The 23,979-nt window shown below is 33.1% G+C and overlaps 3 protein-coding genes across 3 annotated transcripts; 2 read left to right on the top strand and 1 right to left on the bottom strand.

The window, feature by feature from the left end:
* Positions 1 to 796: 796 nt before the first annotated feature.
* On the top strand, positions 797 to 14,976 carry LOC111418938 (Palmitoyltransferase app). Its single transcript, XM_023051649.2, has 7 exons — positions 797 to 1,353; positions 1,614 to 1,774; positions 1,830 to 2,014; positions 6,457 to 6,568; positions 6,646 to 7,028; positions 7,081 to 7,138; positions 14,256 to 14,976. Exons 1-7 carry the CDS (start codon positions 1,139 to 1,141, stop codon positions 14,789 to 14,791), a joined length of 1,650 nt encoding a protein of 549 aa, XP_022907417.2. The 5' UTR covers positions 797 to 1,138; the 3' UTR covers positions 14,792 to 14,976.
* A 4,112-nt stretch (positions 14,977 to 19,088) lies between these two features.
* LOC111418954 (uncharacterized) lies at positions 19,089 to 20,806 on the top strand. Its single transcript, XM_071196519.1, has 2 exons — positions 19,089 to 19,463; positions 20,396 to 20,806. Exons 1-2 carry the CDS (start codon positions 19,089 to 19,091, stop codon positions 20,804 to 20,806), a joined length of 786 nt encoding a protein of 261 aa, XP_071052620.1.
* A 1,859-nt stretch (positions 20,807 to 22,665) lies between these two features.
* LOC139429989 (serine protease inhibitor swm-1-like) lies at positions 22,666 to 23,151 on the bottom strand. The gene is made up of 2 exons (XM_071196518.1): positions 23,115 to 23,151; positions 22,666 to 23,054 (listed from the first exon to the last, which is right to left on the bottom strand). Exons 1-2 carry the CDS (start codon positions 23,149 to 23,151, stop codon positions 22,666 to 22,668), a joined length of 426 nt encoding a protein of 141 aa, XP_071052619.1.
* Between the last annotated feature and the right edge of the window lie 828 nt (positions 23,152 to 23,979).

Genomic DNA, 23,979 nt, shown 5'->3' with positions numbered 1-23,979 from the left:
ATTTTTTTTTTTATATTTTCGAACAAAGTCATTGTTAAAAAAATTATTGAAAATTTATATACCCATTTGCGCTTTTAAAATTCCCGCGTTTATGACGTACGATTCTCACTTTTGCGTCCCCTGCTCCCCGCTCAAATGCGAGAAAGAGATGAACGTCATTTAGGTTGTATTTAAAAGAGATAGAGTGTTTGTAGGTTATGTTTATTATGTTTTGTTCATGGATGTAATAGAGACACTGTATTACATCCATGGTTTTATTTTGACACTGTCATACCGCAAGCGCTATCTAACGGACAATTTAACTTGTTTTAGACAGTGCGGTTCCTACGTCACAGAAAAGCCGCGAACTTATTTCGTTTGAATATTTGCTATTTTTCACTTCAAATTACGCAAAATATAAAATTGATCAAAATATTTCTTTTACTTTGTGTTCATGCATATACTTGCATATATCGTTTGACATAAAAATTTTCTCTAAATTTAATAAGTGTGTATGACCCCATTAATGCACATTTTTTATTTTGATAACTGTACTATTTTATAAATAATAATGACATCATCTCCCCTTGTTCAACAATTATACATCAATAAAGTGTAATACCACAACTAAATTATTTTATTATATAAAATATAAGAAGAATAATTTGTGATCATAATGGTAAGCAATTTTTAAATAATAATTAATTTTAATGTTAAATAAAAACGATTATATTTCGTAAATAGTATGTTAACTGACGATTAGGAATTTTGACCCCGTTCCTAATTTCAAATATCACCTGTTTTCTTCGCTGTCAAAAATATGCAAAAAAATGTCCTTGTTCGATCATCGCCACTCTGTATCATAAATTTTAATAGAACAATTATTAACTCGCACTTAAAACGTTCTCGTTGATTCTGAAGATGCTCGCGACAAACGGAAATCGTGGAGTTACGGGTACGTTAAAGAAAATTGGCGGTAACGATTGGACGTGATGAGCTTCTAACCCAACAAGTAGAAAACAGTCCCCCTTCATAGACAGCCTTTTCCCCTTGATGCGTTTCGGCTCCTCATTGTCCTACGACAATTTCGCGTACGACGTACTGAGGGCCTCGTCCGCAGGTAATAACAACAATATAAACAACAAGTGTATCAACACAAATGTCCCCCGATCCGGCCCCAGCATCCAGTAGTCTCGCCAGCAGTGAATCCCTGTCAAAAATGGCCAGGGAACCTGTTGTGAGAAAATGGGAATTATTCTCTGGAAGAAATCGGTTTTATTGTAATGGTCGCATTATGACTGCACCACATTCTGGAGTTTTTTTATTAACAGTGTTTTTAATTACTGGGACAAGTATTTTATTCTTTATTTTTGAGTAAGTATTTTTAGATTAAGTAAATTAGCTTTATTTTATTTAATAATTGTCTCTTATTGACGATAATGTATGTCTTAAATCTTGATAAAAATGAATGATGGAACACGATAATGTTTCAACTTTAATTGATTTTTTATGGTTTAATGATGTAATTTGAGATTACCAAAATTTTGTTAAAGATTATTATTAGAATTTGTACATAATAAAACATTACCAATCAATTTCATGAATTTAGATTAATCATAACATTTATTTTTTAGCTGCCCTTATTTAGCAGAAAATGTAACAATTTTCATTCCAATAATTGGAGCGGTACTCTTCCTTTTCACAATGTCCGCCCTCCTGAGAACGTCCCTAACAGATCCGGGAATCATCCCCCGGGCTACTCAAGATGAAGCTGCTTATGTTGAAAAGCAAATAGGTATAAAATTAATTTAATAATATATTTTTATTTTATTTAATAATTTTCGTTTCAGAAGTTACAAATTCCGCCAATAGTCCAACTTATAGGCCCCCACCAAGAGCTAAAGAGGTTCTTATAAAAGGTCAAACTGTTAAACTAAAATATTGCTTTACATGCAAGATTTTTCGACCACCTAGAGCTTCACACTGCAGTCTCTGTGATAATTGCGTGGATCGATTTGATCATCATTGTCCATGGGTAAATAAAAATTCTTAAACCATTCTATTTTTATTTATTGTCTGAGTCAGAATTTTTTTTAATCTCTTATCATGTTTTAGTAAATGGAAGATTGTTATGTTAATGTTTTCCTTATCTAGGGAATGTATTTTTAGTGATAACATGTTATGAGTATTAATTATTACCTGAAAATTTTGTTGAAAAGTTTATCTTTGTGGGTCATAGATGTCGGTATTAAACGGTTTAGTATCGCCATCTGTTTTTTTTTATCAGTTTTTATCGGCTCAACTTTTTTATATGTTGTACACAATATTTATAGTTTATTGTAGTAATGTTTTTTTTTCTATACTACAAGGTGGGGCAGTCAAACCACATTATTTAAAAGTATTAATAGTTTTAGTAGTAAACAAATTTAATTTTTTTTGCAACAAATTAAAAAAGAAAATTTTATGTAAAGCAGAAAAATGTTTCTTTTATGAATATTAATCATAGGAAGTCGGCATGAATCACGGAAATTTTCACTGACACGTCGTAGTATGGCTGGATTATTGCAAATTGTATTGTGGATTGCGTCTTCAATCCACAATTTTAAGTCTTGTATAGTTGGGATATCCCCATAAAAAATAGTCGCACATGCTTAGATCTAGTGATTGTGGAAATCAATGAATATTCCCATTTTTACTGATGAATCAATTATCAATATTAGTGGATAAACACAGATATTAGAAATATGGTCTGAAAATTTTGAAGCAAGACCAAACATGAGAAGTGAGGAAATAGAAGAACTGCTGGACGGCAATGAACACTTGGAAAGTATGGAAGATGCAGAAGATGAAAGAGAGAAATATGACCCCCTGATGATTGAGGAAGAAGTAGTTAAAGCAGTGAATAAGTTGAAGAACCATAAAGCACCTGGTATCGATGGCATACATCTGAACTTCTGAAACATGGGATAAACAAGCTGAAGGATCATATATGTAGGTTGGTGGAACTAATCTGGAAGCACTTAAAACTCCCAAAAGGCTGGAACATAGGTAAAACCCTGCCTATACATAAGAAGGGAGACCAAGCTGTATGTAACAACTACAGGGGAATTACCCTCCTAAATGTGGCATATAAAGTGTTTGCCTACATACTTTATGACCAACAGTACAATGAGATAGTAGGCAAGTACCAAAGTGGCTCTCATAAAGGAAAATAAACCGTCGACCAAATCAAGCATCGCAACGCAAATTGAGTTTAAGGTCCAAAATAACTTATCTAGATCCTTTCAGACAGGTGTGGGGCTACTCCAGGGAACAGCCTATCATGCCTACTATTTAACATCGCTCTGGAGAAGGCTGTAAAAGAATCGGGTATAGCAAATAGAGGAACAATTGTAATAGCAAGAACAAAAAGGGACCTCATAGAGGCCTTCAAAGCATAGCATAAAAACAAAATATATGAATATACGAAATATGACACCATTTCCTCCTTTAAAATGTTTATTTCTAAACCATTATAAACAAATCAAGTCGACGTTTCGAAAACTATTCCCAGCATCAGGCTTGATAGTTTTCTTATCTAAAGAAACAACGAATTACAAAAATAAAACGTAACTAATTACTTTTACAGAAATGAAAAACACATTTATTTTCTTACACTTAAACCAGAACATGCAGAATATGATTCTGACCAACAACTTTTCACCACTTTTATCATTTATCGTCTCTTAATATACTTTTATGCATCTTCAAATCAAATTGCAAATCTATTATTTGTTGGAAACCTGTATTTATCTCCCTCACTCCATCGTAAAACTAATTTATTTAAAATATCCGCATAATGCTCCCCCTTTTGTTCCAACATCAGTTTTAAAATTAACTACTTTATTAATGTTTTTTGTTATGAAGATCGACTCTAAATTTTTTCTTATTATTATGTTTTTCTTTGTAGTTAATATTTTGGGACTTTCAATATCAAACTTATGATTTAAAGTTACCGAATGTTGGCATAAAGCTGTTTTGTTTTGCGTTTTTATTTGTTTAGTATCGTATTTATTTATTCCCCTATGTATTATATTGTATGTAGTATAGGTAAACCTTATTTTAGTGCATACTATCGCTGTACCAAATTGCAACGAAATCGTATAGTAACCAGCAAAACTAAGGTAATAATATAAAAAACGCTTATAAGACCAGTCCTCACATATGAATCAGAAACATGAACGATGACAAAAAATGACGAAAACTTGTTGGGCTGCTTTGAAAGAAAGGTACTCCGCCACATATACAGGGGTGTTAAGGAAAACGGAATATGGAGATGTCGTTACAATTTTGAGTTGTGGCGGCTCTATGAAGAATCAAATATTGTACAATCCATTAAAATCAATAGGTTAAGGTGGTTTGGCCCTCTAGAAAGAATGGATGGATGACAGGGAACCCCCAAAGCAAATGTTTCGCCAAACAGTTTTTAAGGACCAGGTGGAAAAATGCTGGGAGTTGGAAACTGGAAGACCAAGGCACGAGATAGAAGAGAGTGGAAGCTAATGTTAGAACAGGCCAAGACACAACCCCTAGCGGGGTTGTAGTGCCAATGAATATTCTCATTTTCACTCTCAGAAAGTTCAACGTAATTCTAGCTGTGTGACAAGTCCATCTTGTTGGAAATGAGTATTCTCATTCATAGGCACTTGTGGGATGAAAAACGGTTTACAGCATTCGAACATATCACGCTGATGTTATGGTGACTGTATGGCCATCATCAATCTGAAAGAAGTATGGATCAATAGACAACCTAAGCCTTGACGTCACAGGGATGGGCGGAGCTTATACCGGCTCCAAACATCTTCGTTGCTAACTGTGTTGCTAACGAAAAATCCTCATATTTATGCAATTTTCAATTAGTGTTAAAATAAAATAAAGTAAGTGACATTTTAAATGACATTTTTATGGCGAATTATCTTAGCAACTGTGATTAGCAACGAAATTGTTTGGAGTCGGTATAAGTTCCGCCCACCTCTGTGATGTCAGACTTAGGCAGTCTATTATGCTATACGAAAATATGGTATATCAAGCTGTAACTTTGGCCGAATGGACAGGTTATTCGTGAAGTTGATGAGGGTTTTCTATAGCGAAAGTTACACTTATTATAATAATAATAATAATAATATATCCACTGAGGTGGAAATGAGCTTCATCACCAATCCATAAATTATCAGTGAACTGTGGGTGAAATTGTTTATTCTGTTTTTGGTTTCACGTCTCCTCGTTCGCTACCATTCTCGTCTCAATCTACATATTTGTTTTACTAGTTCTATTATTGTAGCTTTTAAAAAGTACTTGAAGAGATTTACTATCTCATTCTTTATATTGATTTGGTGGTAGTTTTAGACTTTTACAAATGTAACTCCTAGTTTGGTTTGCCATGTATCAGTTTTCATTGAGTACGTGTTGATCTATTGGTTTGTTGAAGTTCTTTTTTATAACAATGACGATTATATCTGACAGTCGATCTCGCTGATATAAATAAAATATGTATTCTTCAGGTGGTATTATTTGTAATGCATTTACTATCGATATTTGTTCACCATTTATCATTTTTTTTATTTAACTCTTCATGCTGTATTCCTATTTTGCCACTGTTGTAGAAATTCGATCCTTTCGTATACGTTGTATACTGGGATGTTACCCCGCTTTAAATGTATTTCAGTAATGGAGAAATTCAATGATTTCCGTTCGTTGATTGATGAACGGTGATATCTTGTATAGTTCGGTTGTTATTGTTATCTATTGATAAGATTAGGAAGTAGGGAATTTGCGATGAATTGTTTAATTTGTGTTACAACTGGTGTAAGAAGATCTTTTAGATGTTTGATTATGGTATCTAATTGTGAGGGATGAAGATATAGGATTATGATTTGAGCTAGACGTGGGAGTAGTGTTTAAATTTTGGTTTTGAATGATTTAAAATTTGTGAATAACTTTTTGCGGTGGTGTGGTCATCATTTCCTTGAGGAGTCATATTTACATTTCGAGTATGGGGTGGTCTTCGCCTGGGTGCATTTTGTTGCTATATATTATATGATTTTTTTCGTATTTAACAGATTTCGGCTATTAGAAACAGTAGTTCCAGATATCACCAAATTCCTAATATCAATAGCATTATGGTATGTTTCCTGGTTTTCTTCTCGCTACAACGCTAATTATGCATTGAAAAATTGATTTGATATTACATAATATATTTTAGGCCTTTTTTTCTGTTTTCAGTTCAACTGCGCATAATGATATTGGTCTATTGCTTTTGTTAAGTAATGTAGTTACTCTAATAATTAGAAATTTGTGGGTTTGTAGTTCGTTAAATATTTCTCCTTCAGTTAGTGATGTGGGCAAATGTCCTATAATTACAGATGTGTGTTTTCCATCTGTTGATTAAAAAAAATTTAAGGTTAAATTATTTTAATTTTTATATTTTATTATTTTTAGGTTGGAAATTGCGTAGGTAGAAGAAATTATCGGTTTTTCTACATGTTCATAGTGTCATTAGCATTTCTTGCTGTGTTCATATTCGCGTGTGCCATCGCTCACCTAATTCTAAGTAAGTAAAAACCACTCTATTAAAAGCATAAAGACCCGTTCTTTCAAGAATATCTCCTTTTTTTCTTCGACTCTTAGTTACAAAAGATGATAAACAATTTTTGGATGCCGTAAGGGAATCGCCGTCTAGTTTAATCGTGGGAATAGTGTGTTTCTTCAGTGTTTGGAGCATCTTGGGTCTTGCCGGATTTCATACCTACCTTACTACAAGTAATCAAACCACGAATGAAGATATAAAGGGGTCGTTCACCGGAAAAAGCGGCCAAGAAAGCTTCAATCCGTACTCTCAAGGGAATGTGTGTTTAAATTGTTTTTATATCTTGTGTGGACCGGTTACTCCATCGTTAATCGATCGGAGAGGTGTTGTTACAGAGGAATATCGACGAGAAATTGGAAAAAAGATTGTTACAATTGAACCAACAAATGTTATTCAACCAAGTTTTCCGCCGCAAACTAATTTGGTAAGAATAAAATAAATAAAAAATTAAATATTTGAAAAAAAACAAATTTTAGAATGGAAACCCACTTCATCAAGTACCGGAAATGTATCGTCAAACGGCGGAAAATCCAGGTACGTACTCGCCAATAATTCATAGGGGTTTTGTTCAAGGATCGGCGTCAGGTTCGACGTCATCCTCATCCTCCAAATGTTCAACAAATCGAATTATACCATCGCGTCCGCTTTCATATCTCGATTATGAATCGGAAACAATGTACAGGTTTACAGCGGCGGCTCGTCATATCACGCCGACCGAAAAACGTTATGGGCCCCATTTCGGATCCCAACAACAACCGATTATCGGTAAACGCACAACAAGCCGCCGGCGACCCGCTAGTTACGTTTACGAGAATGTACACGCTGGCGAATTTTGCGTCGAAAATCCGTATTGTGTCGTTAAAACCGCTGGCGATCGATTAATTAATAATGGGGCTAATAACGGGGTTGTTACTAACGTTAAGGTGCATAATTTTCCAAAACCAAATTTTAATCGGTTGTATATACAAGAAAATTTTCGGTGATTGGGTTAGATTTAACCCGGTAGGACGCGCGTACCAAATTATTAGTTAAGGACGCACGTTGGGTATTTTATACTCATCTGACGTATATGAACAATTGAGGTCAAATATACATGAATAAATTGTTTTAGAACTGTTTATTAACTGAAATATATAATAGATATGGGGTAAAATACATATATAATGGAAGTTTTTAGTTGCTGCTGTCACTTTCTACATACTGATGGCTTTTTAACATATAGGAACGATTTATACTTTGTATATAATTGTATTAGGGTGTGTCCACACCACCACCATACACTTTTAGTAAGTGCGCGGCGTGTCTCGCATACCTCGTAGCATTGCTGCGAATATCGCGTGTTGCTACCGCGCAATGTTTCGACACACCCTTACTTCCCCTATTTATCGCATGGGGTTTTAGTTTTACAATCCTTCCCAGACGAACAGCCTTGACATCTACTTGTTGTAATTTTTAGACGTTTTGGTATCTCTTCGTCAACCACACCTTTGGACATATTAATTGTAAACGCGTTTTGACGTCTCATAGGAGTGTTAAGGTGACTACACACGTAACTGCAAACGTGACAAGCATGCATGATCAATCTTTTTGTACAAGCATGTAAAATTTCACTTCGACACCACACGATACAAGTATGCTTGAACAAGCGCCAGTTTGCGCTTGGACTAAGTAGTGAGGTTAGAATCTTAATTCTCAACTTATTTAACTCATGCTCTCTATTTAAATGCTATAACGGATTATAAAAATTAAACTTATAACTAATTCTAATAACTAATGTCATCTTTGATTGGATTCTTAACCATTTATACAAATTTTTACTTCGATCTTTCTGTTTAGAAAAACTTGTTCATGTAACAATAATCTTGTATAATTCTTCATTTAAGAATTATAAATTATTGACGCAAGAATCAATTTTTTGATACAAAAAATTGATATTGTTCGATATTAAGAATATGATATATTCTATTGGTCTGATTTCCTTCAAGAGCAAAGTTAAGGTGTTTTTGAGTGAGCTGTTGAATGATAGATTTTAGTTTGTTATTATTATTATTTTTGAAGAGGAAAGAAAAATTTTTTTTTTTAATTCAATTTAGTTATTTCTATTGAAGAGTCATGTCGCTTTGGGTTTTTTTATTGACTTGAATCGTTCGGTTGTACCTTTTTGATTTTGTTGTTGTATTCAAAATGAGGGTCTTTGAAAAACAGAGTGATCAGGAGACTATTGCTCTTGGTCGACCTGACATGACTCTCTTTGATCAGATTTAGACACATCTCATTAATTTCTTAATTTTATTTGTCTTTGTATTACTCTTTGTTTTATTTTGTTTCTTATCTGATCAATAAACATCTTTATTATTATTATTATATACTTCATTCGATAATACTTCTTCATTCAAGAATAAATTTTTCTTGAAAGTCAAGAATAATGTCTCTCAGTGCGGGATCTCAGATTGCGACCCCTACTATTATTATCCCTACATATTTCATAAATTAAAGAAAATCTCCCTACGCCATTTTTAGGCTGAAAAATCCCTACACGTAGGTAGAAATCCCTACGTTTGGCCACACGTCAAGCAGTGTGCTTGGTACACACGTGCGGTTTCGCTTGCATGATTAAAATTCAATCCATCATCAAGCGGATTGCACAAGCAAAATGTTTGTGCAAAATTATCCTACAAACGCTAAAGCATCCTGTACAAAAAGATTGATCATGCATACTTGTCAAGTTTGCAGTTACGCGTGTAGCCCCTTTAGGCCTCTCGTTAACCAAAGCTACGTGATGTCGAATTGTAATTTCGATGCATTATTGATATATGTATTATAAAGACGTCTTCACCAACGCTACCCATAAGCAACCGGTTGCCGACCACGTGATTCAGTCCGTTGTGTTTCTGATGTTATTTTTACAAAATGGTCGAGAAAGACATCAGTCGTTTCATTCAAAGCATCGAGAAATATTCTTGCTTATATAATTACAATCTTGCAGGTTATTCTCGAAAAGATGTTACAAAAAAGGTTTGGGCTTAGGTTGGGTTATGTATTGTCATCACTCGATGACATCTTTCTTACAAATCGTTTTTTAAAGGCTTTTAAAAACACAATGCATCTACAGTATCAACTCCACCTTTCGTTGAATTATGAAATAATATCACTTCCGGTTTCTTTTTCATTGAATTTCTGTCAACATCCGTTGTTCCATGCAAGGTGGAACCTAAAACTACTCTACCTTTCTTAGGTATGGGTATAGGAAAGTAACATTTTAATTTTTTTGGAAGCCAAATAATGTTGTGTATTGTTCTCATCCTTTTATAGCTAAAAATTTTGTTTACAAGACGTTCTACAATGGAAATTGGATCATTACATGTATTTGTATTATATGGACCTGTTGGCTGACCTTCGCTGACTTTGTAATTTACCTCCATTTGCTGAGGTCCAATATTAATTTCTCTGGTTGTTTGATATTTAAGATCTTTAAGTACAACGACGCACAGCGGTCAATTTCACAAATTTAGGACGACTATATTCACACCTCAACAACTCAGCAAGCTACGACAATGAAATTTAATACATAGCTGTTATAGCAAAATCTAAGATTCGTATCAAGTTTTAAATCATATCCGTCAACCGGAAGTGGTAGTTTATTTGTAACCATATTGAACTTGTTTTATATAAACTTGCTGTTTAAAGGTGATCAAATGAAATATTGTATAAGCGATATAAATTATAGATGTCGGAAATGGTACTTTACCTGACCATCTATCATTTTTTAAATAAGCTGGCATTTTAAATGAGATAAATGAATGAAAATTTCTTTAAGGCTTTATAATCATGAAAGCATGTTACCAGAAGTAGTCAGTTTTGTTCATTTAGGAAGCTCGTATTCAAACTGTTTTGTGATTGAATGCAAGAAAATCATTCTAGTCGTTTAATTTGGAGTAATTCATGAACTTTTATGAATTCATATACATGGTGTCCGGAAATGACGTGTACAACGGAGGACCACTAGAACCTTGACCAAATATACCTATGATGATTTAACTCAACGTATCTAATAATAATAATGTTTATTGATGATGAGGCAAAATAACAATCAAAATAGTACAATTCACAATAGAATACAATATATATCTAGTTGAACTATCTATCTATCTAACTTGAATAAACAGGCCATCTTTCAAAATTACTTGCCAAGGGTGCTGTACTACTTTTATTTTAGAAATCGTGTGTCAAACTTAATAGACATAAATTGTTTTAATCTTAACTCGATTAAACTAATATTCTTTTTTGCAAAACTAACGAGTTTTGTTGTTTCGGGACACTCTGTAGATAAGTTGGGTTAAATCATCATATTTCTGGTCAAGGTACTTGTGGTCTTCCGTTATACACGTCATTTCCGGACACCTGTATATTTATATGTTTTGTTAGAATTAAATTGTAATATAAATTGTAGAATTTTGTTTACTTATACACACTAACTGCACTATAAATACAGTAAAAGGGATAGAGTATCATTCTATTAACTTAGTATAAGTGTATTCAATACACCTTAAATACAACAATACAATGTCATGGACAATACAATAGTGTTAACAAAATTAAAGACGTGAAAAATTTTAATCCATTCTAATCCAACAAAAATCCTGCTTTACCAATCACGCAGTGAGCTAGATACAGCATTATTATATCGCAAAAAAAATACCAATTTTTTTGGTATTTTGTCCTAAATTTGAGAAATTGATCACAGTGCGACGACCATGGTGAGTGAAACAGGACTTGAATATTTTGAGTATTATAAGCAAAAATATTTTAATTCCATAACGACCAGGTTTGTTCTTTATGTATTGGAAAAACGAACATCTTCCACGCATCGGTTCTAATCTTTTATTAATCGTTGCGTATTCTCCTATTACATATGATTTTTGCATATTTTCCTGTAATCTTAAAAGAACTTCTCGGAGAGGTATTAATTTATCAATGTTTCTTCTTTCAGTCCGATCTCTCACATCATCAAAACAAAGACACCTTAGCAGAAATAAAAATCTTTTCGTAGATACACAGGAGATGAACAGATTCATTCCTGAACCACTTTTGACCATAAATCATGCGTATTTAGATGTGCTGGTTTCATTATTATCAAATTTCGGATTTATTTGTAAACATTGCGTCACGTTCTATATACATATATGTTAGTATACATCACAATCAAATCTAATATATTATTAGTGATCATACAATTCCAAGCGTTTATTAGCGTCAAGGAATTCTATGCGTCTCCTCTAGACCCAGGTCCATTTGATACTAAATTTTAACTCTTAGTCCTCATATTTTTGCTAGGAACATTTCTTTTCATCTGGATACTATTACGCCTATGATGGTAGCAACTCATATAAGACATCAATGGGATGTCGTCGTCTGACTCGTGGGTTTCGAAACTTTTATCTTGTCCAATGGCTGTGTCATGATTACTTGCAATAATACAATCATTTTCTGAATCAGAATCATTTCCTATTTCTACATTGGAACAATGCTCAATCATTTTCTCATTTACCAACGCCGACGTAAAAGATCTGTTCCGTACGATCGATCTTAATATCCTTATATGTATTATTTGACCTCTCCATTTTAACGGAGTCCATATGCTAGATTAACTATATCTTACGACTCACTGGGTTTCTCGGGCTTTGGGTTACTCGATTCAGCCATCACAAAAGATGGATGACGCTGTTCGTTTTCCCCGACAATATCGATTTCGAGATGATTTGTACGAACATTATGTAAGTGCCATTCTAGGCCTCTTGTACTTCTTAGGAGTTGTCATATCGTACTGCACCGCCTCCCTGACCGCCAAAAGTCATCATGATAGATTGTGTTCCTCATATACCAAGGTGCGTCGAAGACTATGCAGAGCACTTGGTTTTGAACGACTTGAAACCTCTGCATACCACATTCTGCAACTGTCGTCTAGAAAGCTCCGTTTAACCGTTTTAAAGCGATTTTTGTAATTGCAAAGTTTAACGTTCTAAATATACATACAAGTGCATAAAACTTATTGCGTTTTAACAATGTCAAAGAATAGCATAATAGTATATGAAAAAACTAGTTTCGTAAGACACGCTTGAAATGCACGAATTCAAGTTGAAGGCGAATCCACGAGTTTTTTTAATGAATGAGTGCTTTAAGTTTTACGAAACGTGTTTTTTATGCTATTTTTGTAATTCGCGTTTTTATCCTCTTTTTTAACAAAAATAAAATAAATTTTGACAATGTAGGGAAACAGGTATGTCACAGTTGGTAACACCGTAATGCTTGAAAATAGAAATTTGAATTTACAATTAGAAATAGTCAAAACGCAAAATGTATTCACCTAAAACAAATTGTACACCTTCTAAAATAAGAGAAATTACTCAGAGTTCAATGTCCTCATCATTGTGGACCTTGTATTCGATGTTTAAACATCTATAGACAAAAATTGTCACATTGACAACTAGAAAAAATAATGTCCTAATGTCACCAACTTGAACTGGTTCCATAAAATGTTACTAAAATCGCATTACAGCGCCGGATGCTGTAAGGTGTCTCATTACAGCACCCGTTTGAGTACTATAATAGCGTTCATTACCGTTGCTAATTACAAAAAGAATCTTATGATCGTAATTACTGTCGATGACGTAATAAACGGTTTTTAAAAATTACCTGGGCATATTGTACCCACGCGCGCGTCCTTCCGGGTTAAAGGTTTTTAGTTTTAATCCTGTCGTAGTTAATGATTTGATGGATATTTTGTTGTTTAATATTTTTAAAATGAGAATTGTTGAAGATTTATTTAGAAATTTAACGTTATTAGATTTGCATTTGGATTTGTTGAAATTGAGTTAATATTAACTTATGATAAAATCGTTATAATATTTATAATTTGTTGATCATGAGGTTGCGAGATGAAATTTTTAATTTAAGAAATAATCTTTGAATTTGTTGTGTGTATGTATTTTGGGTTGCATAATTTCAAATTCAAAAACATTCACCAATTTAAAGTTTACTTATCATATTTTTTTTCTTCTTATTTAATTTGTTAAAAAAACTTATACACTCTTTTTACTAGCTGTTTATTCGTTTACTTCATAGCAAAAAGACTTTCTTTTTAATGTAATTTTTTGTGATAACCCCGTCATGTATCCATCAATACATGTTTGTTGTTCTAGACACAATGTTTCCCCTCCCCCACATACAAATTGGTTGTGTTTTTCAATCGCTATTTCACTGTTCATCTTTCCATTTACGCCTCTGTTTCATTCTTTTCATCTTTTTTTCGTTTTGTTGTATTTATTTTTGGTTTCTCTCTCATATTTTGTTCTTCGTTTTACGTTTTCTGTTGCCTTGCGGTGGAGGTTGACCATGAATCTCGGGCCTTTTTTAATCTTGGGCGCCGGTAAGTGTTCACTTTAGATGAGAGCATGGGCACGCAAAACAAAACAATTTTTTATAAATTACAGCAATTTAATTTTTTTTAACATACATTTTTAATAGCTTTTTTGTTAATTTTTAGTTTGGCTTTAACAAAGATTTTTTTAGCTTTGAATGGCTTCTACATCAAATTAGAAACAGTTTAGTTAAAACATTTATTTTTTATTACTTATGTAAACTTTTTTTCTAGATAGTAACACCGGAAGTGTGACACATTTAGTAAGTAACGAACAACCAATCGGAGTTACAGCCCCAACGATAGCTAAATTAGATGATCAACAGTACACTTCACAACCTTGTTTAACTCAAAGTGGAGGTGGGGGCGTGGGTGCCCCCGTTTACAGTAACATTATGGGACGAAATCAGCATCACCACCCCGGGTTAATAAGTAAAAGTCACAGTTATTCCCATAATTTAAACGGGGATCGGCAAATGATCCATCGCGTTGAAGATTTACATTTAGATTTAGTGGAATTACGCGAGAGCCACATCGCTTCGGCTGCGGTGGCCGCTCTTAACGAAAAGACGAGAAACGAAAAAGAAGTTGTTAAACTCGATAATGATTTAACAGCGCAAGATAAGGAAAATTTAATGTTGAGTTCCAGTCGGTTAAGATTATTGCAGGACACGACGATGATTGAAAGTGCGTTAGATTTAGATTCGTTGGACGATTCGAGTATTGGCACGAATCAAAGTCAGGCAGGTTTAATGAAAGTTAGTGTGTAACAAAAATGTAAAAAAAAGTAATTTAAAATGGAGAGAAAGAAGTTTGAGAAATGAGTAAGTTGTGATATTTTTTGTGGTTATCTTTTTAAGTTGATTTTTTTTTCCAAAAATGGGTTTGTAATAAAGACAATCACGGTTTCGGCATAGAAAAAAGGTAATTTTCAATTAAAAATAGGTTATTTAAATATTATTGGTGCTTTTAGTTTGTTTACATGAACACTTTTTATTAACAAACATCACAAATTTAATTATTTTGTTAAAACATGACAGCACGAAAGCTTTAAAAGGATACGAAATTTATCTCAAAATAAATATAATAATGTTCAGTACTAAACATTTCGAGAAAATAAAAAATTTTTTAATTAAAAGTAAAAGAAAAATATTTGTTTGCAACAACTAATTTGCAATGACCATTGTGCAATACTCCTCTAATAATAAAAAGAAAAGATTTATTTAATAAATAAAGTCCTAAAACCACCCAACTTGAAAAAAAAAAGAATAAAAGCAACAAGTACCTCTACGAAGTCAATATTATTATCTAAATATTTAACTTGTGTAAAAAGTTGTATATTTTTACAAAAAAAATATATATATATTTATGTCGCGTTAAATTTAAGGCTCGTTTTTAATCGCGTTTTTATTGCGTTTCGATTTAATAATCGTTTTTTAAGCAAACGTTTTCTCTATCCTTAAAATGTCGTTAATTACGTGTGTATTTTATTTTTTTTTATTGTAAATAATGGTCGTTATATATATTTTTTTAGTTGTTCTTATCAAGAAAATCGTTTGACAATAATCGTTAAAATAGAAAATAAAATCGTTTTTTTTTAAATCCTTTTATATACGGATTGTATGTAAATATTGTGGCGATTTTTCGAAAAAAAAACCGGAAACATCGGAGTTTAAAAGAAAAAACAAAATTAGTGATAATAATTTGTAGGATTTGTACATAGATGTTCATTTTTAATTTTCTTATTATGAGAAAGCAAAATAGTACTACTATATCTATATTTATATACAAATTAAAAAGGAATTAAATTAATTAATTTAAAAATAAAAAAGAGATGAAATAAAAACTCAAACTGTGTATACTGTATAGAAAACATTGTGCTTCGTATACATGTGATGTTAGCAATATACTAAGAACTGAAGTTTTAACGAAAAAAATTGTATTGTGACCTATTTTTTATGTTTGTATTTAGGTTTTCATTAAAAACTCATAAATGAAAGCATCAAACAAATTTGATTTATTTAATTAGTAATTTTTATATCATATTGTAGACCTAATTCGAATCTCCATTAATCCAAATATCCTTATTATCAAATCAAAATATATAAATGTTATATTATGGATCCAATTTAGCGATTATTTCAACTGGATAGTATGATTTGAGATTTTTTTTTACTAAAGTGTTTATTTCATTTTTTCTATGAATCTGTTTGACATCAAAATAACCACAAAAAATTTTAAATTAGTTGTGCACGTCTTTTAATTTAACCATAGGATCTCTGAAGACCCTAAGCATAATTTATTTTTTTTTTAATTTCTTTAGGTACATTAATAAAGTCATATGTAATAATAAAAATATGAAATAAATTGTTTAAGACCTAACCTGGGGCGAAAACAAATACATTGTCTAAGAAATCAACTAGGTAATGTAACAACAGACAAAAAGAGACTTATTGAAATTGTTGAAAAATTCTATAAAGAACTGTATAACACCAAAACTAAACAGAAAAGAGAAAGTAAAAATAAAGCCAGCATATTAAACATTGGAGCTGAAGAATTACCGCAAATAGCGATAGAAGAACAAGAAGATCTTAGTGAAATGAAAAAGAATAAAGCACCAGGATAAGGTGAAATTACGACAATCATGAAGCTCTAAAGGGTGGACGTAAACTAATTAATATTATCACGAAATTATTGGACGAATGCCTCCAGAAAGATGCAATACCGAACACATGGAGAAAGGTTAAAGTGGCGTTGCTATCAAAAAGAGCCTACAAGAAAACTAGAAACTTACCGACCGACTAGCCACATTCAAACTATTGACAAAAATAATTACCACACGCTTGCAAAAAAAAAACTGTTCGAATACTTATCAAACTAGCAAGCTGGATTTAGGGTAGATTTTTCAACAGCAGATTACTTACTAACAATGAAGCTTCCAATATAGAAATTAAACGACCATAACATAACTGGGATTCGTCGATTACGAACGGTCTTGGATTGCATCGAAACTTGGGCTATACAGAGAGACAATCGGTAGTAGATATAACTAGTTATTGCAAACAATATCTAATAAAACAACTGCAACATATCAACATAATGACAAAACGAAGCCGATACGTTTGAAGAAGAGAATCCGCCATGGGATTCTTAGCCTTTCTCCTAAGTTGTTCACTATAGCGTTCGAAGATGTTTTCGAAAATCTCTATGATCCGTGTATTACGTATAGTAATACGAAAAAAATTCAAAATTCTTGCTTGCGTTTGATATTTGGGTTACGGGGGCGCCGTCAGCATGTTTCGCACAAATTAAAGGATTTGAGTTGGCTCTATATGAAAAACAGGCGCATACTTTATTCGGCGGTTTTGTTCTTTAGTATTTTTACTTTGAAGAAACCTCCATACTTGTTCAATAGAATAAAATTTCGTACCGATGTTCATACCTTGAATATTCGATTCATGGGCATTTAAGAAATGCTTTTCATACCAAATAACACATATTCTTAATGATTTTCCATCAACTATAAAATGTAGCACTTCTTTACGGTTGTTTCGTCACAGAATGAGGGGCCGCTTGTCTCAAATTCAGGATGCATTGTAGGGCGGCAGGGATCGCGCAGTTTGCGCTTGGTAATTGATTATGATTTCAGTATCGGGTCTTTTTCTTTTCCTGTTTCTTTTCGTTTTTCTTTTCTTTTTCTCTCTTGTATATTTAGAATTAGTTTTATTAGGTTTGAGTGGAAGAGGAGGTGCTGTTATGGCTGTACCTGAACTCCGCCTAATTTGTCCTGGCTTAATTTATAATAATTTCATGTATACTAAGTCAATGTACATCTAATAGGACAAATAAAGTCATATTATTATTATTATATTTCTTCACCTAAACTATTTAATGTTGAAACCCAATATACAAAGCTTTTTAAAAAATTTCCAAACTTGTTTTCAACTCCCAATTTTTCCGTTCCAGCAAAACATTCTGTACGCCATCAAATTATTACTAATGATCATTTACCCTTTTGTCGCCCACTACGTTTAGACCAAGTAAAGTATAACATTACAAAAACTGAATTTAGGGATTTGTAAACCTTCCTCATCTTCAGTCGCTTCTGCTTTATATATGGTCCCAAAAAGAGACTCAAACGATTGGCATCCTTGCGGCGGTTATCGCCAACTTAACAATATAACAATTCCTGACCGTTATCCCTTGCCCCATATACAGGATTTTAATTTTCACATTCATAATTGTACAATTTTTTCCAAAATTGATCTTGTTCGTGCTTATCATCAAATATCGGTGGCAGAACAAGACATTTATAAAACTGCTATCACCACTCCTTTTGGCCTTTATGAATTTACGCGTATGCCATTCGGATTACGTAATACCGCACAAACATTTCAACGTTTTAACAATGAAGTGACTAGAGGCTTAAATTTCATTTTTGTCTACATTGATGACATTTTAATTGCAAGCAAAAATGAAGAGGAACATTTAACTCATTTGACACAACTTTTTGAACGACTTGATAATTATGGCATTAACGTCAAACCTTCAAAATGTATTTTTGGTGTCAATTCTCTCGATTTTTTAGGCCAGAAGGTATTCTTCCTTCTGAGCAATGTATTAAGATCATTAATTCCAACAACGCTGAAACAACTTGAACGTTTTTTGGGGATGATCAATTTTTACCACAGATTTATACCAAATTTTTCTCAATTATTACAACCATTACTAGCAAGTTTTACTCGTGTTCTTAAACAAAAAGAATTACTTTCCTTTTCTATTGAGTGCCAAGATTCTTTTTCTTCTGCTAAAACGTCCCTAAAGGGGCCTATCCACGGTTATGCATGCATGACAAGCATCGCAAGCTGTCATGCAAGATTGGCAGTGGATGGGGTTGCATAAGACGCTTTCCTCGGCATGACAGCCTGGCATGACACAATTCAAACCGTTTTGATTTTCTGTGCGCGGGGCATCAGGCTTGCAAGCAAGCGTGCACGTGGATGGCTATGCTGTTATGCATTTTGTCATTCCATCTGTAACCTTTGTGAGGTAAACATCACTTTCAACATGGCTTGTGGAAGCGAGAAGTCCTTTTGGATGGAATTTTTTGAAATATTTAGAGATCATGAGGAACTGTGGAAGGTTAAAAGCGAAAAATACAAGGATAAAAACGAACGGTCGAAGGGATATGATATTTTATTAAAAAAATATCAGGGAAAAGATGAAAATGCAACTATGGACACTTTAAAGAAAAAAATAAATACCATCCGAACCAACTATCGACGTGAGTTAAAAAAGGTGAAGATGAGCGAAAAATCAGGGGCCGCATCGAAAGATATTTACACTCCGTCTTTATGGTATTTTGATCAACTACACTATCTTAGGGATCAAGAAACACCGGATGTTGGCATATCAACATTAGATATTGAAGAAGAAGAAGATGTAAGCAAATAAACACAAACCTTTAATGATTAAAAACTTTATTTTATAAATCCCAAATACAAGTGCTAATTATATTATTATACTGTTTGTTGAAATGGAACTGCACCAACGGTATTAAAATATGTACGAAATTTATCTCTTACTTCTTTTGCAAAAAGTGTTGAATTTCGCGCATTTGTGTTGTTATTTATGGGTAGTAACTCCTCCCCAGAATGAGGGATCTTGGAAGAAGATCTCATTACGTATATTTCCTTCCCTATATGTTTGCCCCCGGTTCTTACTCAGATAATTATGTAAGTAACAACAAGCCAGAACAATGGTAGCATTTTTTTCGGGGGATAAATTTATCGTAGTTAATAAAACTCGAAATCTTGAGGCCAAAATTCCGAAAACATTCTCAACAATCCGTCGAGCTCTGGAAAACCTGTAATTACAAATGTCCTCTTCCAATGTTAAAGCCCTTCGGCTATATGGCTTCATTATAATATATGTTCTTTTAAAGGAAAAGCGTCATCTGCTATAAATACGTATGGCACCTTTTCTGGAAAATTTGGTAGTTCTATTGGATCTGGGAGTTTTAATCTGTTTTCTTGAAGTCTTTCATAAAATTTTGTTGCGGTAAAGACTTCGCCATCTGAAATTCTACCAGTTGATCCAATATCCGCCATTATAATTTCGGAGTTTGCATCAGCTATCAACATCAGCACTATGCTGTGAGTCTTTTTGTAGTTAAAATAGTGGCTACCTGAATTTGCTGGTTTTTTAATCGCTACATGTTTACCATCTATTGCACCTAAGCAATTTGGGAAATTCCATCGGCTATTAAAATTTGGCTATTGAATTTGCATCTAGAAATTGCAAAGTATATTTAAATTTACTTTTAAAATTGTATCTTTTGGCATATGAACGTAATTTTAAAATGGTATTTTTAGGCACCAGAAGATTCATTGGAAGCCGAATCAACACAAGTAACTCCATCTCCATCACGTCCAAAGAAACAAAAGTTGTCTAATGAAAGAAATGAATTTCTAAAAAAGGCGGTTAAACATTTAGATACAGTAAATGATGATGTAGAAATGCTCGGTAAAGTTTGGGCGTCGCAATATAGAAAACTTTCCGTTGAGCAGCAACTGTATGCCAAGAAGCATATTGATGACATTCTGTATCATGGCCGCCTTTCAAAACTAGGTCCTTCGCCTACCCCATCAATCACACCATTGCCTTTCGTGAGCCCATCATCGTACGACTCAAGTTCAACCACTACGTCGTATATGTATGAACCAATGCAGACACCATGTTATACAGATATATCGTCTTTATTAAGCAATACTCAATATCATTAAGATGTTATAATGAATAAACGATAATAATTGTTTACGTACCTGTATATATTCCTTCAATGTACTAATAATCGCTGCGCATGTTTCAATTACAATTTTTCCTATTGTTTGCGGAGCTATCGCTGTCAAAAATTTTAAATCTTCATAAGTTGCACCACTGGCCAAATATCTTAGCGTGGTAGAAAGCCGAAGTTGTGGTGAAATAGAATCTCTCATCTGTGTATTTTGTTTTTCAATGAAAGGCTTAACCTTGAACAGCAAATCGTGAAATAATTCAAGATCCATTCTTAAGAAATTGTTATAATCTTCTGTCGAAGAAACTTCTAATTCTTTTAAAAGTTTGATATGCGAAAATTTTTTACGTTGTAGAAACCAACGCTTCGACCAATACCTATGTCGTCTCTTTTTACGGCTTAACTCGTCGATTATTATTAAAGCGCAAGCTATATCACTCATTATAGATGTACCGATAATCAGTACTTACCACCTTCGAGGATACGGATTAAATGAATGAATGACAAGCTTGCATGATAGTGTATGGAGAAAGTAAGAAACGGCATGACAAGCATGCTTGACCGTGGATAGGCCCCTTTATAAATGCAACTAGTCTTGCTCATCCTTGTAAAGATGCTCAATTAACACTAACAGCAGATGCTTCTTCTACTTCTATAGGTGCTATTTTAGAGTAATCTGTAAATAATTTATCACAACCAAGTGCATATTTTTCAAAAAAACTTTCGCCTTCACAAATTAGATATTCAAGTTTTGATCGTGAATTATTTGCCATTTACGAATCAATAAAATATTTTAGACATTTACTTGATGGTTATAATTTCACAATATTTACTGATCACAAACCTATTATCCATTCTTTTTCATTTAAAACAGAAAAATCTCCCAGACAATCTCGTTATTTAAATTATATTTCACAATTTAGATACATTAAAGGAGAAACTAACATAGTAGCTGATACTCTATCACGTTTAGATATTGATGTCATTAACTCACCTTATCCTGATCTTGAAACTTTAAAAATAACTCAAGACAGCGATTCTGAGCTAAACATCTTTTACAAAAACAACTTCTTAACAAAGCAAAATTTATTTTAGCAAAAGAACAAATTTCTTCCTCCAATTTAAAACTTTGGTGCGAAATTTCTTCTTCCCTAACACGCATTTATGTTCCCGTCAAATTTCGTAAAACAATCTTGTCTAATTTTCACAACATTTCACATCCGGGAGTACGCGTTACACAAAATTTAATCAAAACAAGATTTTTCTGGCCAAGAATGAATACATTGGACAAAATCTTGCATTAATTGTCAACTTTCTAAAGTAAATAAACATACTAGAACGCCTATAGGAGAATTTATCTATAGATGATCTCGTTGGGCCTCTTGCCCCATCTGACGGAAATACATTTATTCTTACTGTTATTGAGCGCTTTACAAAATGGACTGAATCTTTTTCTCTTTCCAATATAACGACACCCACGATTGCTAATGCTCTTTTTACTCATTATTTTTCGAGATTTGGTATCCCTCATACTATTACGCATGATCAAGGGACACAATTTGAATCAAAACTCTCCAATGAATTCAATAAATTTTTCGGTTCAAACCAAATTCATACCTATCATCTATCTACCGGTACAAATCACTAAATAGGAAAAAACATAAAAGGCAGGAACCAAGCGTCTAGTTGGAAGATCGTTCAAACATTGAGGGAAGCTGAATATCCTTATCATAAAAAGGAATGGGACAAAATAGACAGGACTAGATCCTATAACAAGAAGATTTTGAATTTGCTCATCAAAATTTTATTTTAATACATACATATAACATCTTTTAATAATTGTTAATTTTAAACCTTACATTCACTTTCCAAAATACATTCATTACTATCTTCGGAAGCTAAAACGTATCCGTCTTTACAGAAGCAACCAGGAACACAAACAGCTGTACAAATAACGAAATCATTTTGACCGCAATATTTAGGGCAGGAACTACCGCAAATTCTATATTCTTTATTGAGTCCGCAAGTTGGCATTGCGGAGCATCTTCCCTTAGGAATACATTTGTTCGAATCGACGGCTTCAAGGACGAATCCCTTCTGGCAAAAACAATCTTGTACGCATTCTAAGGTACAGGGCATATTGCTTGGATCCCAATTACAATATTCGGGGCAACTTGTACCACAAGCATTGTAAACTTGATGACGCGGACATATTTTTGCACCGCAAGCAATTGAAACTATTAACAAATTGAAAGTTAAGTTATAATTAATACTTACAAAATTAAATTTATATTTACCAACAATCAAAACAAATAAAATGGTGAGTTTAGCCATAGCTTCTCTTTTTTTTTCGTTTTTTTCTGTACTGGAAGCTTTAACTGTTGAAATACTTTAAGTGGAAATGCATAAAGTTGATGTATTTATACAAAAATTCTTATCTCACAACAAAACAAAAATTATTTACAAATAATTCATATGCAAACACAGACTGTTAACGTCATAACATTGAAAACGGGCATAAATTTTTGATAATACCATTTTATAAATTTATAGCCATTTTCAATTGTTTATTATTAAAATAAATAAATACATTTTAATCACTATGCAGCAAAATATAAACTAAGAATATTTATTTTTCCTTTTGTTCTTGACCTCTTTAAACCCTTTAAAACTATGTAGTTTTCAAAGTCCCTCAAAGTTAGAAAAATCCATGAGGTCAGTAGTTCTTTGGAATGTCTTCTAATCGTATAACTCTTTGATCGGTATGTTCTATGCTATAAACGTCACACATGAAACAGAACTACCAGTCTGAGCAGTCGGGGAGGGACGCAAAAATTAATACTCCCTAGTAGTGGAGGAGAATCAATTATTAATGATTTTGTAGTATGTTAACGCATCACAAGATCGACGTTGACAGAGTAATAAAAGATTGAAGCTGCGACATGCAGACTCGACATGCGAAATATTAAAGAATATTAAGAACCATTAGAAAATGACAAAGCAGCAGCTCCAGGCTGTACAATATTGAAAACTGAGTTGAAGTAAGTTGCAAACAGTGAACATACACCATAAGCAAACTGAGGTGGGAACATCGCAACCACGTTTCCTCTGCTTAACAAATGACCAGAAACACCTAGGGATGGAAGATATATTTGATTCAGA

The sequence above is a fragment of the Onthophagus taurus genome, chromosome 6 (assembly GCF_036711975.1).
Source record: "Onthophagus taurus isolate NC chromosome 6, IU_Otau_3.0, whole genome shotgun sequence".
In the NCBI taxonomy this organism is placed as follows: domain Eukaryota; kingdom Metazoa; phylum Arthropoda; class Insecta; order Coleoptera; family Scarabaeidae; genus Onthophagus; species Onthophagus taurus.
Note: the sequence above shows the minus strand (reverse complement) of the source record. Positions and strands in the feature narration are given on the sequence as shown.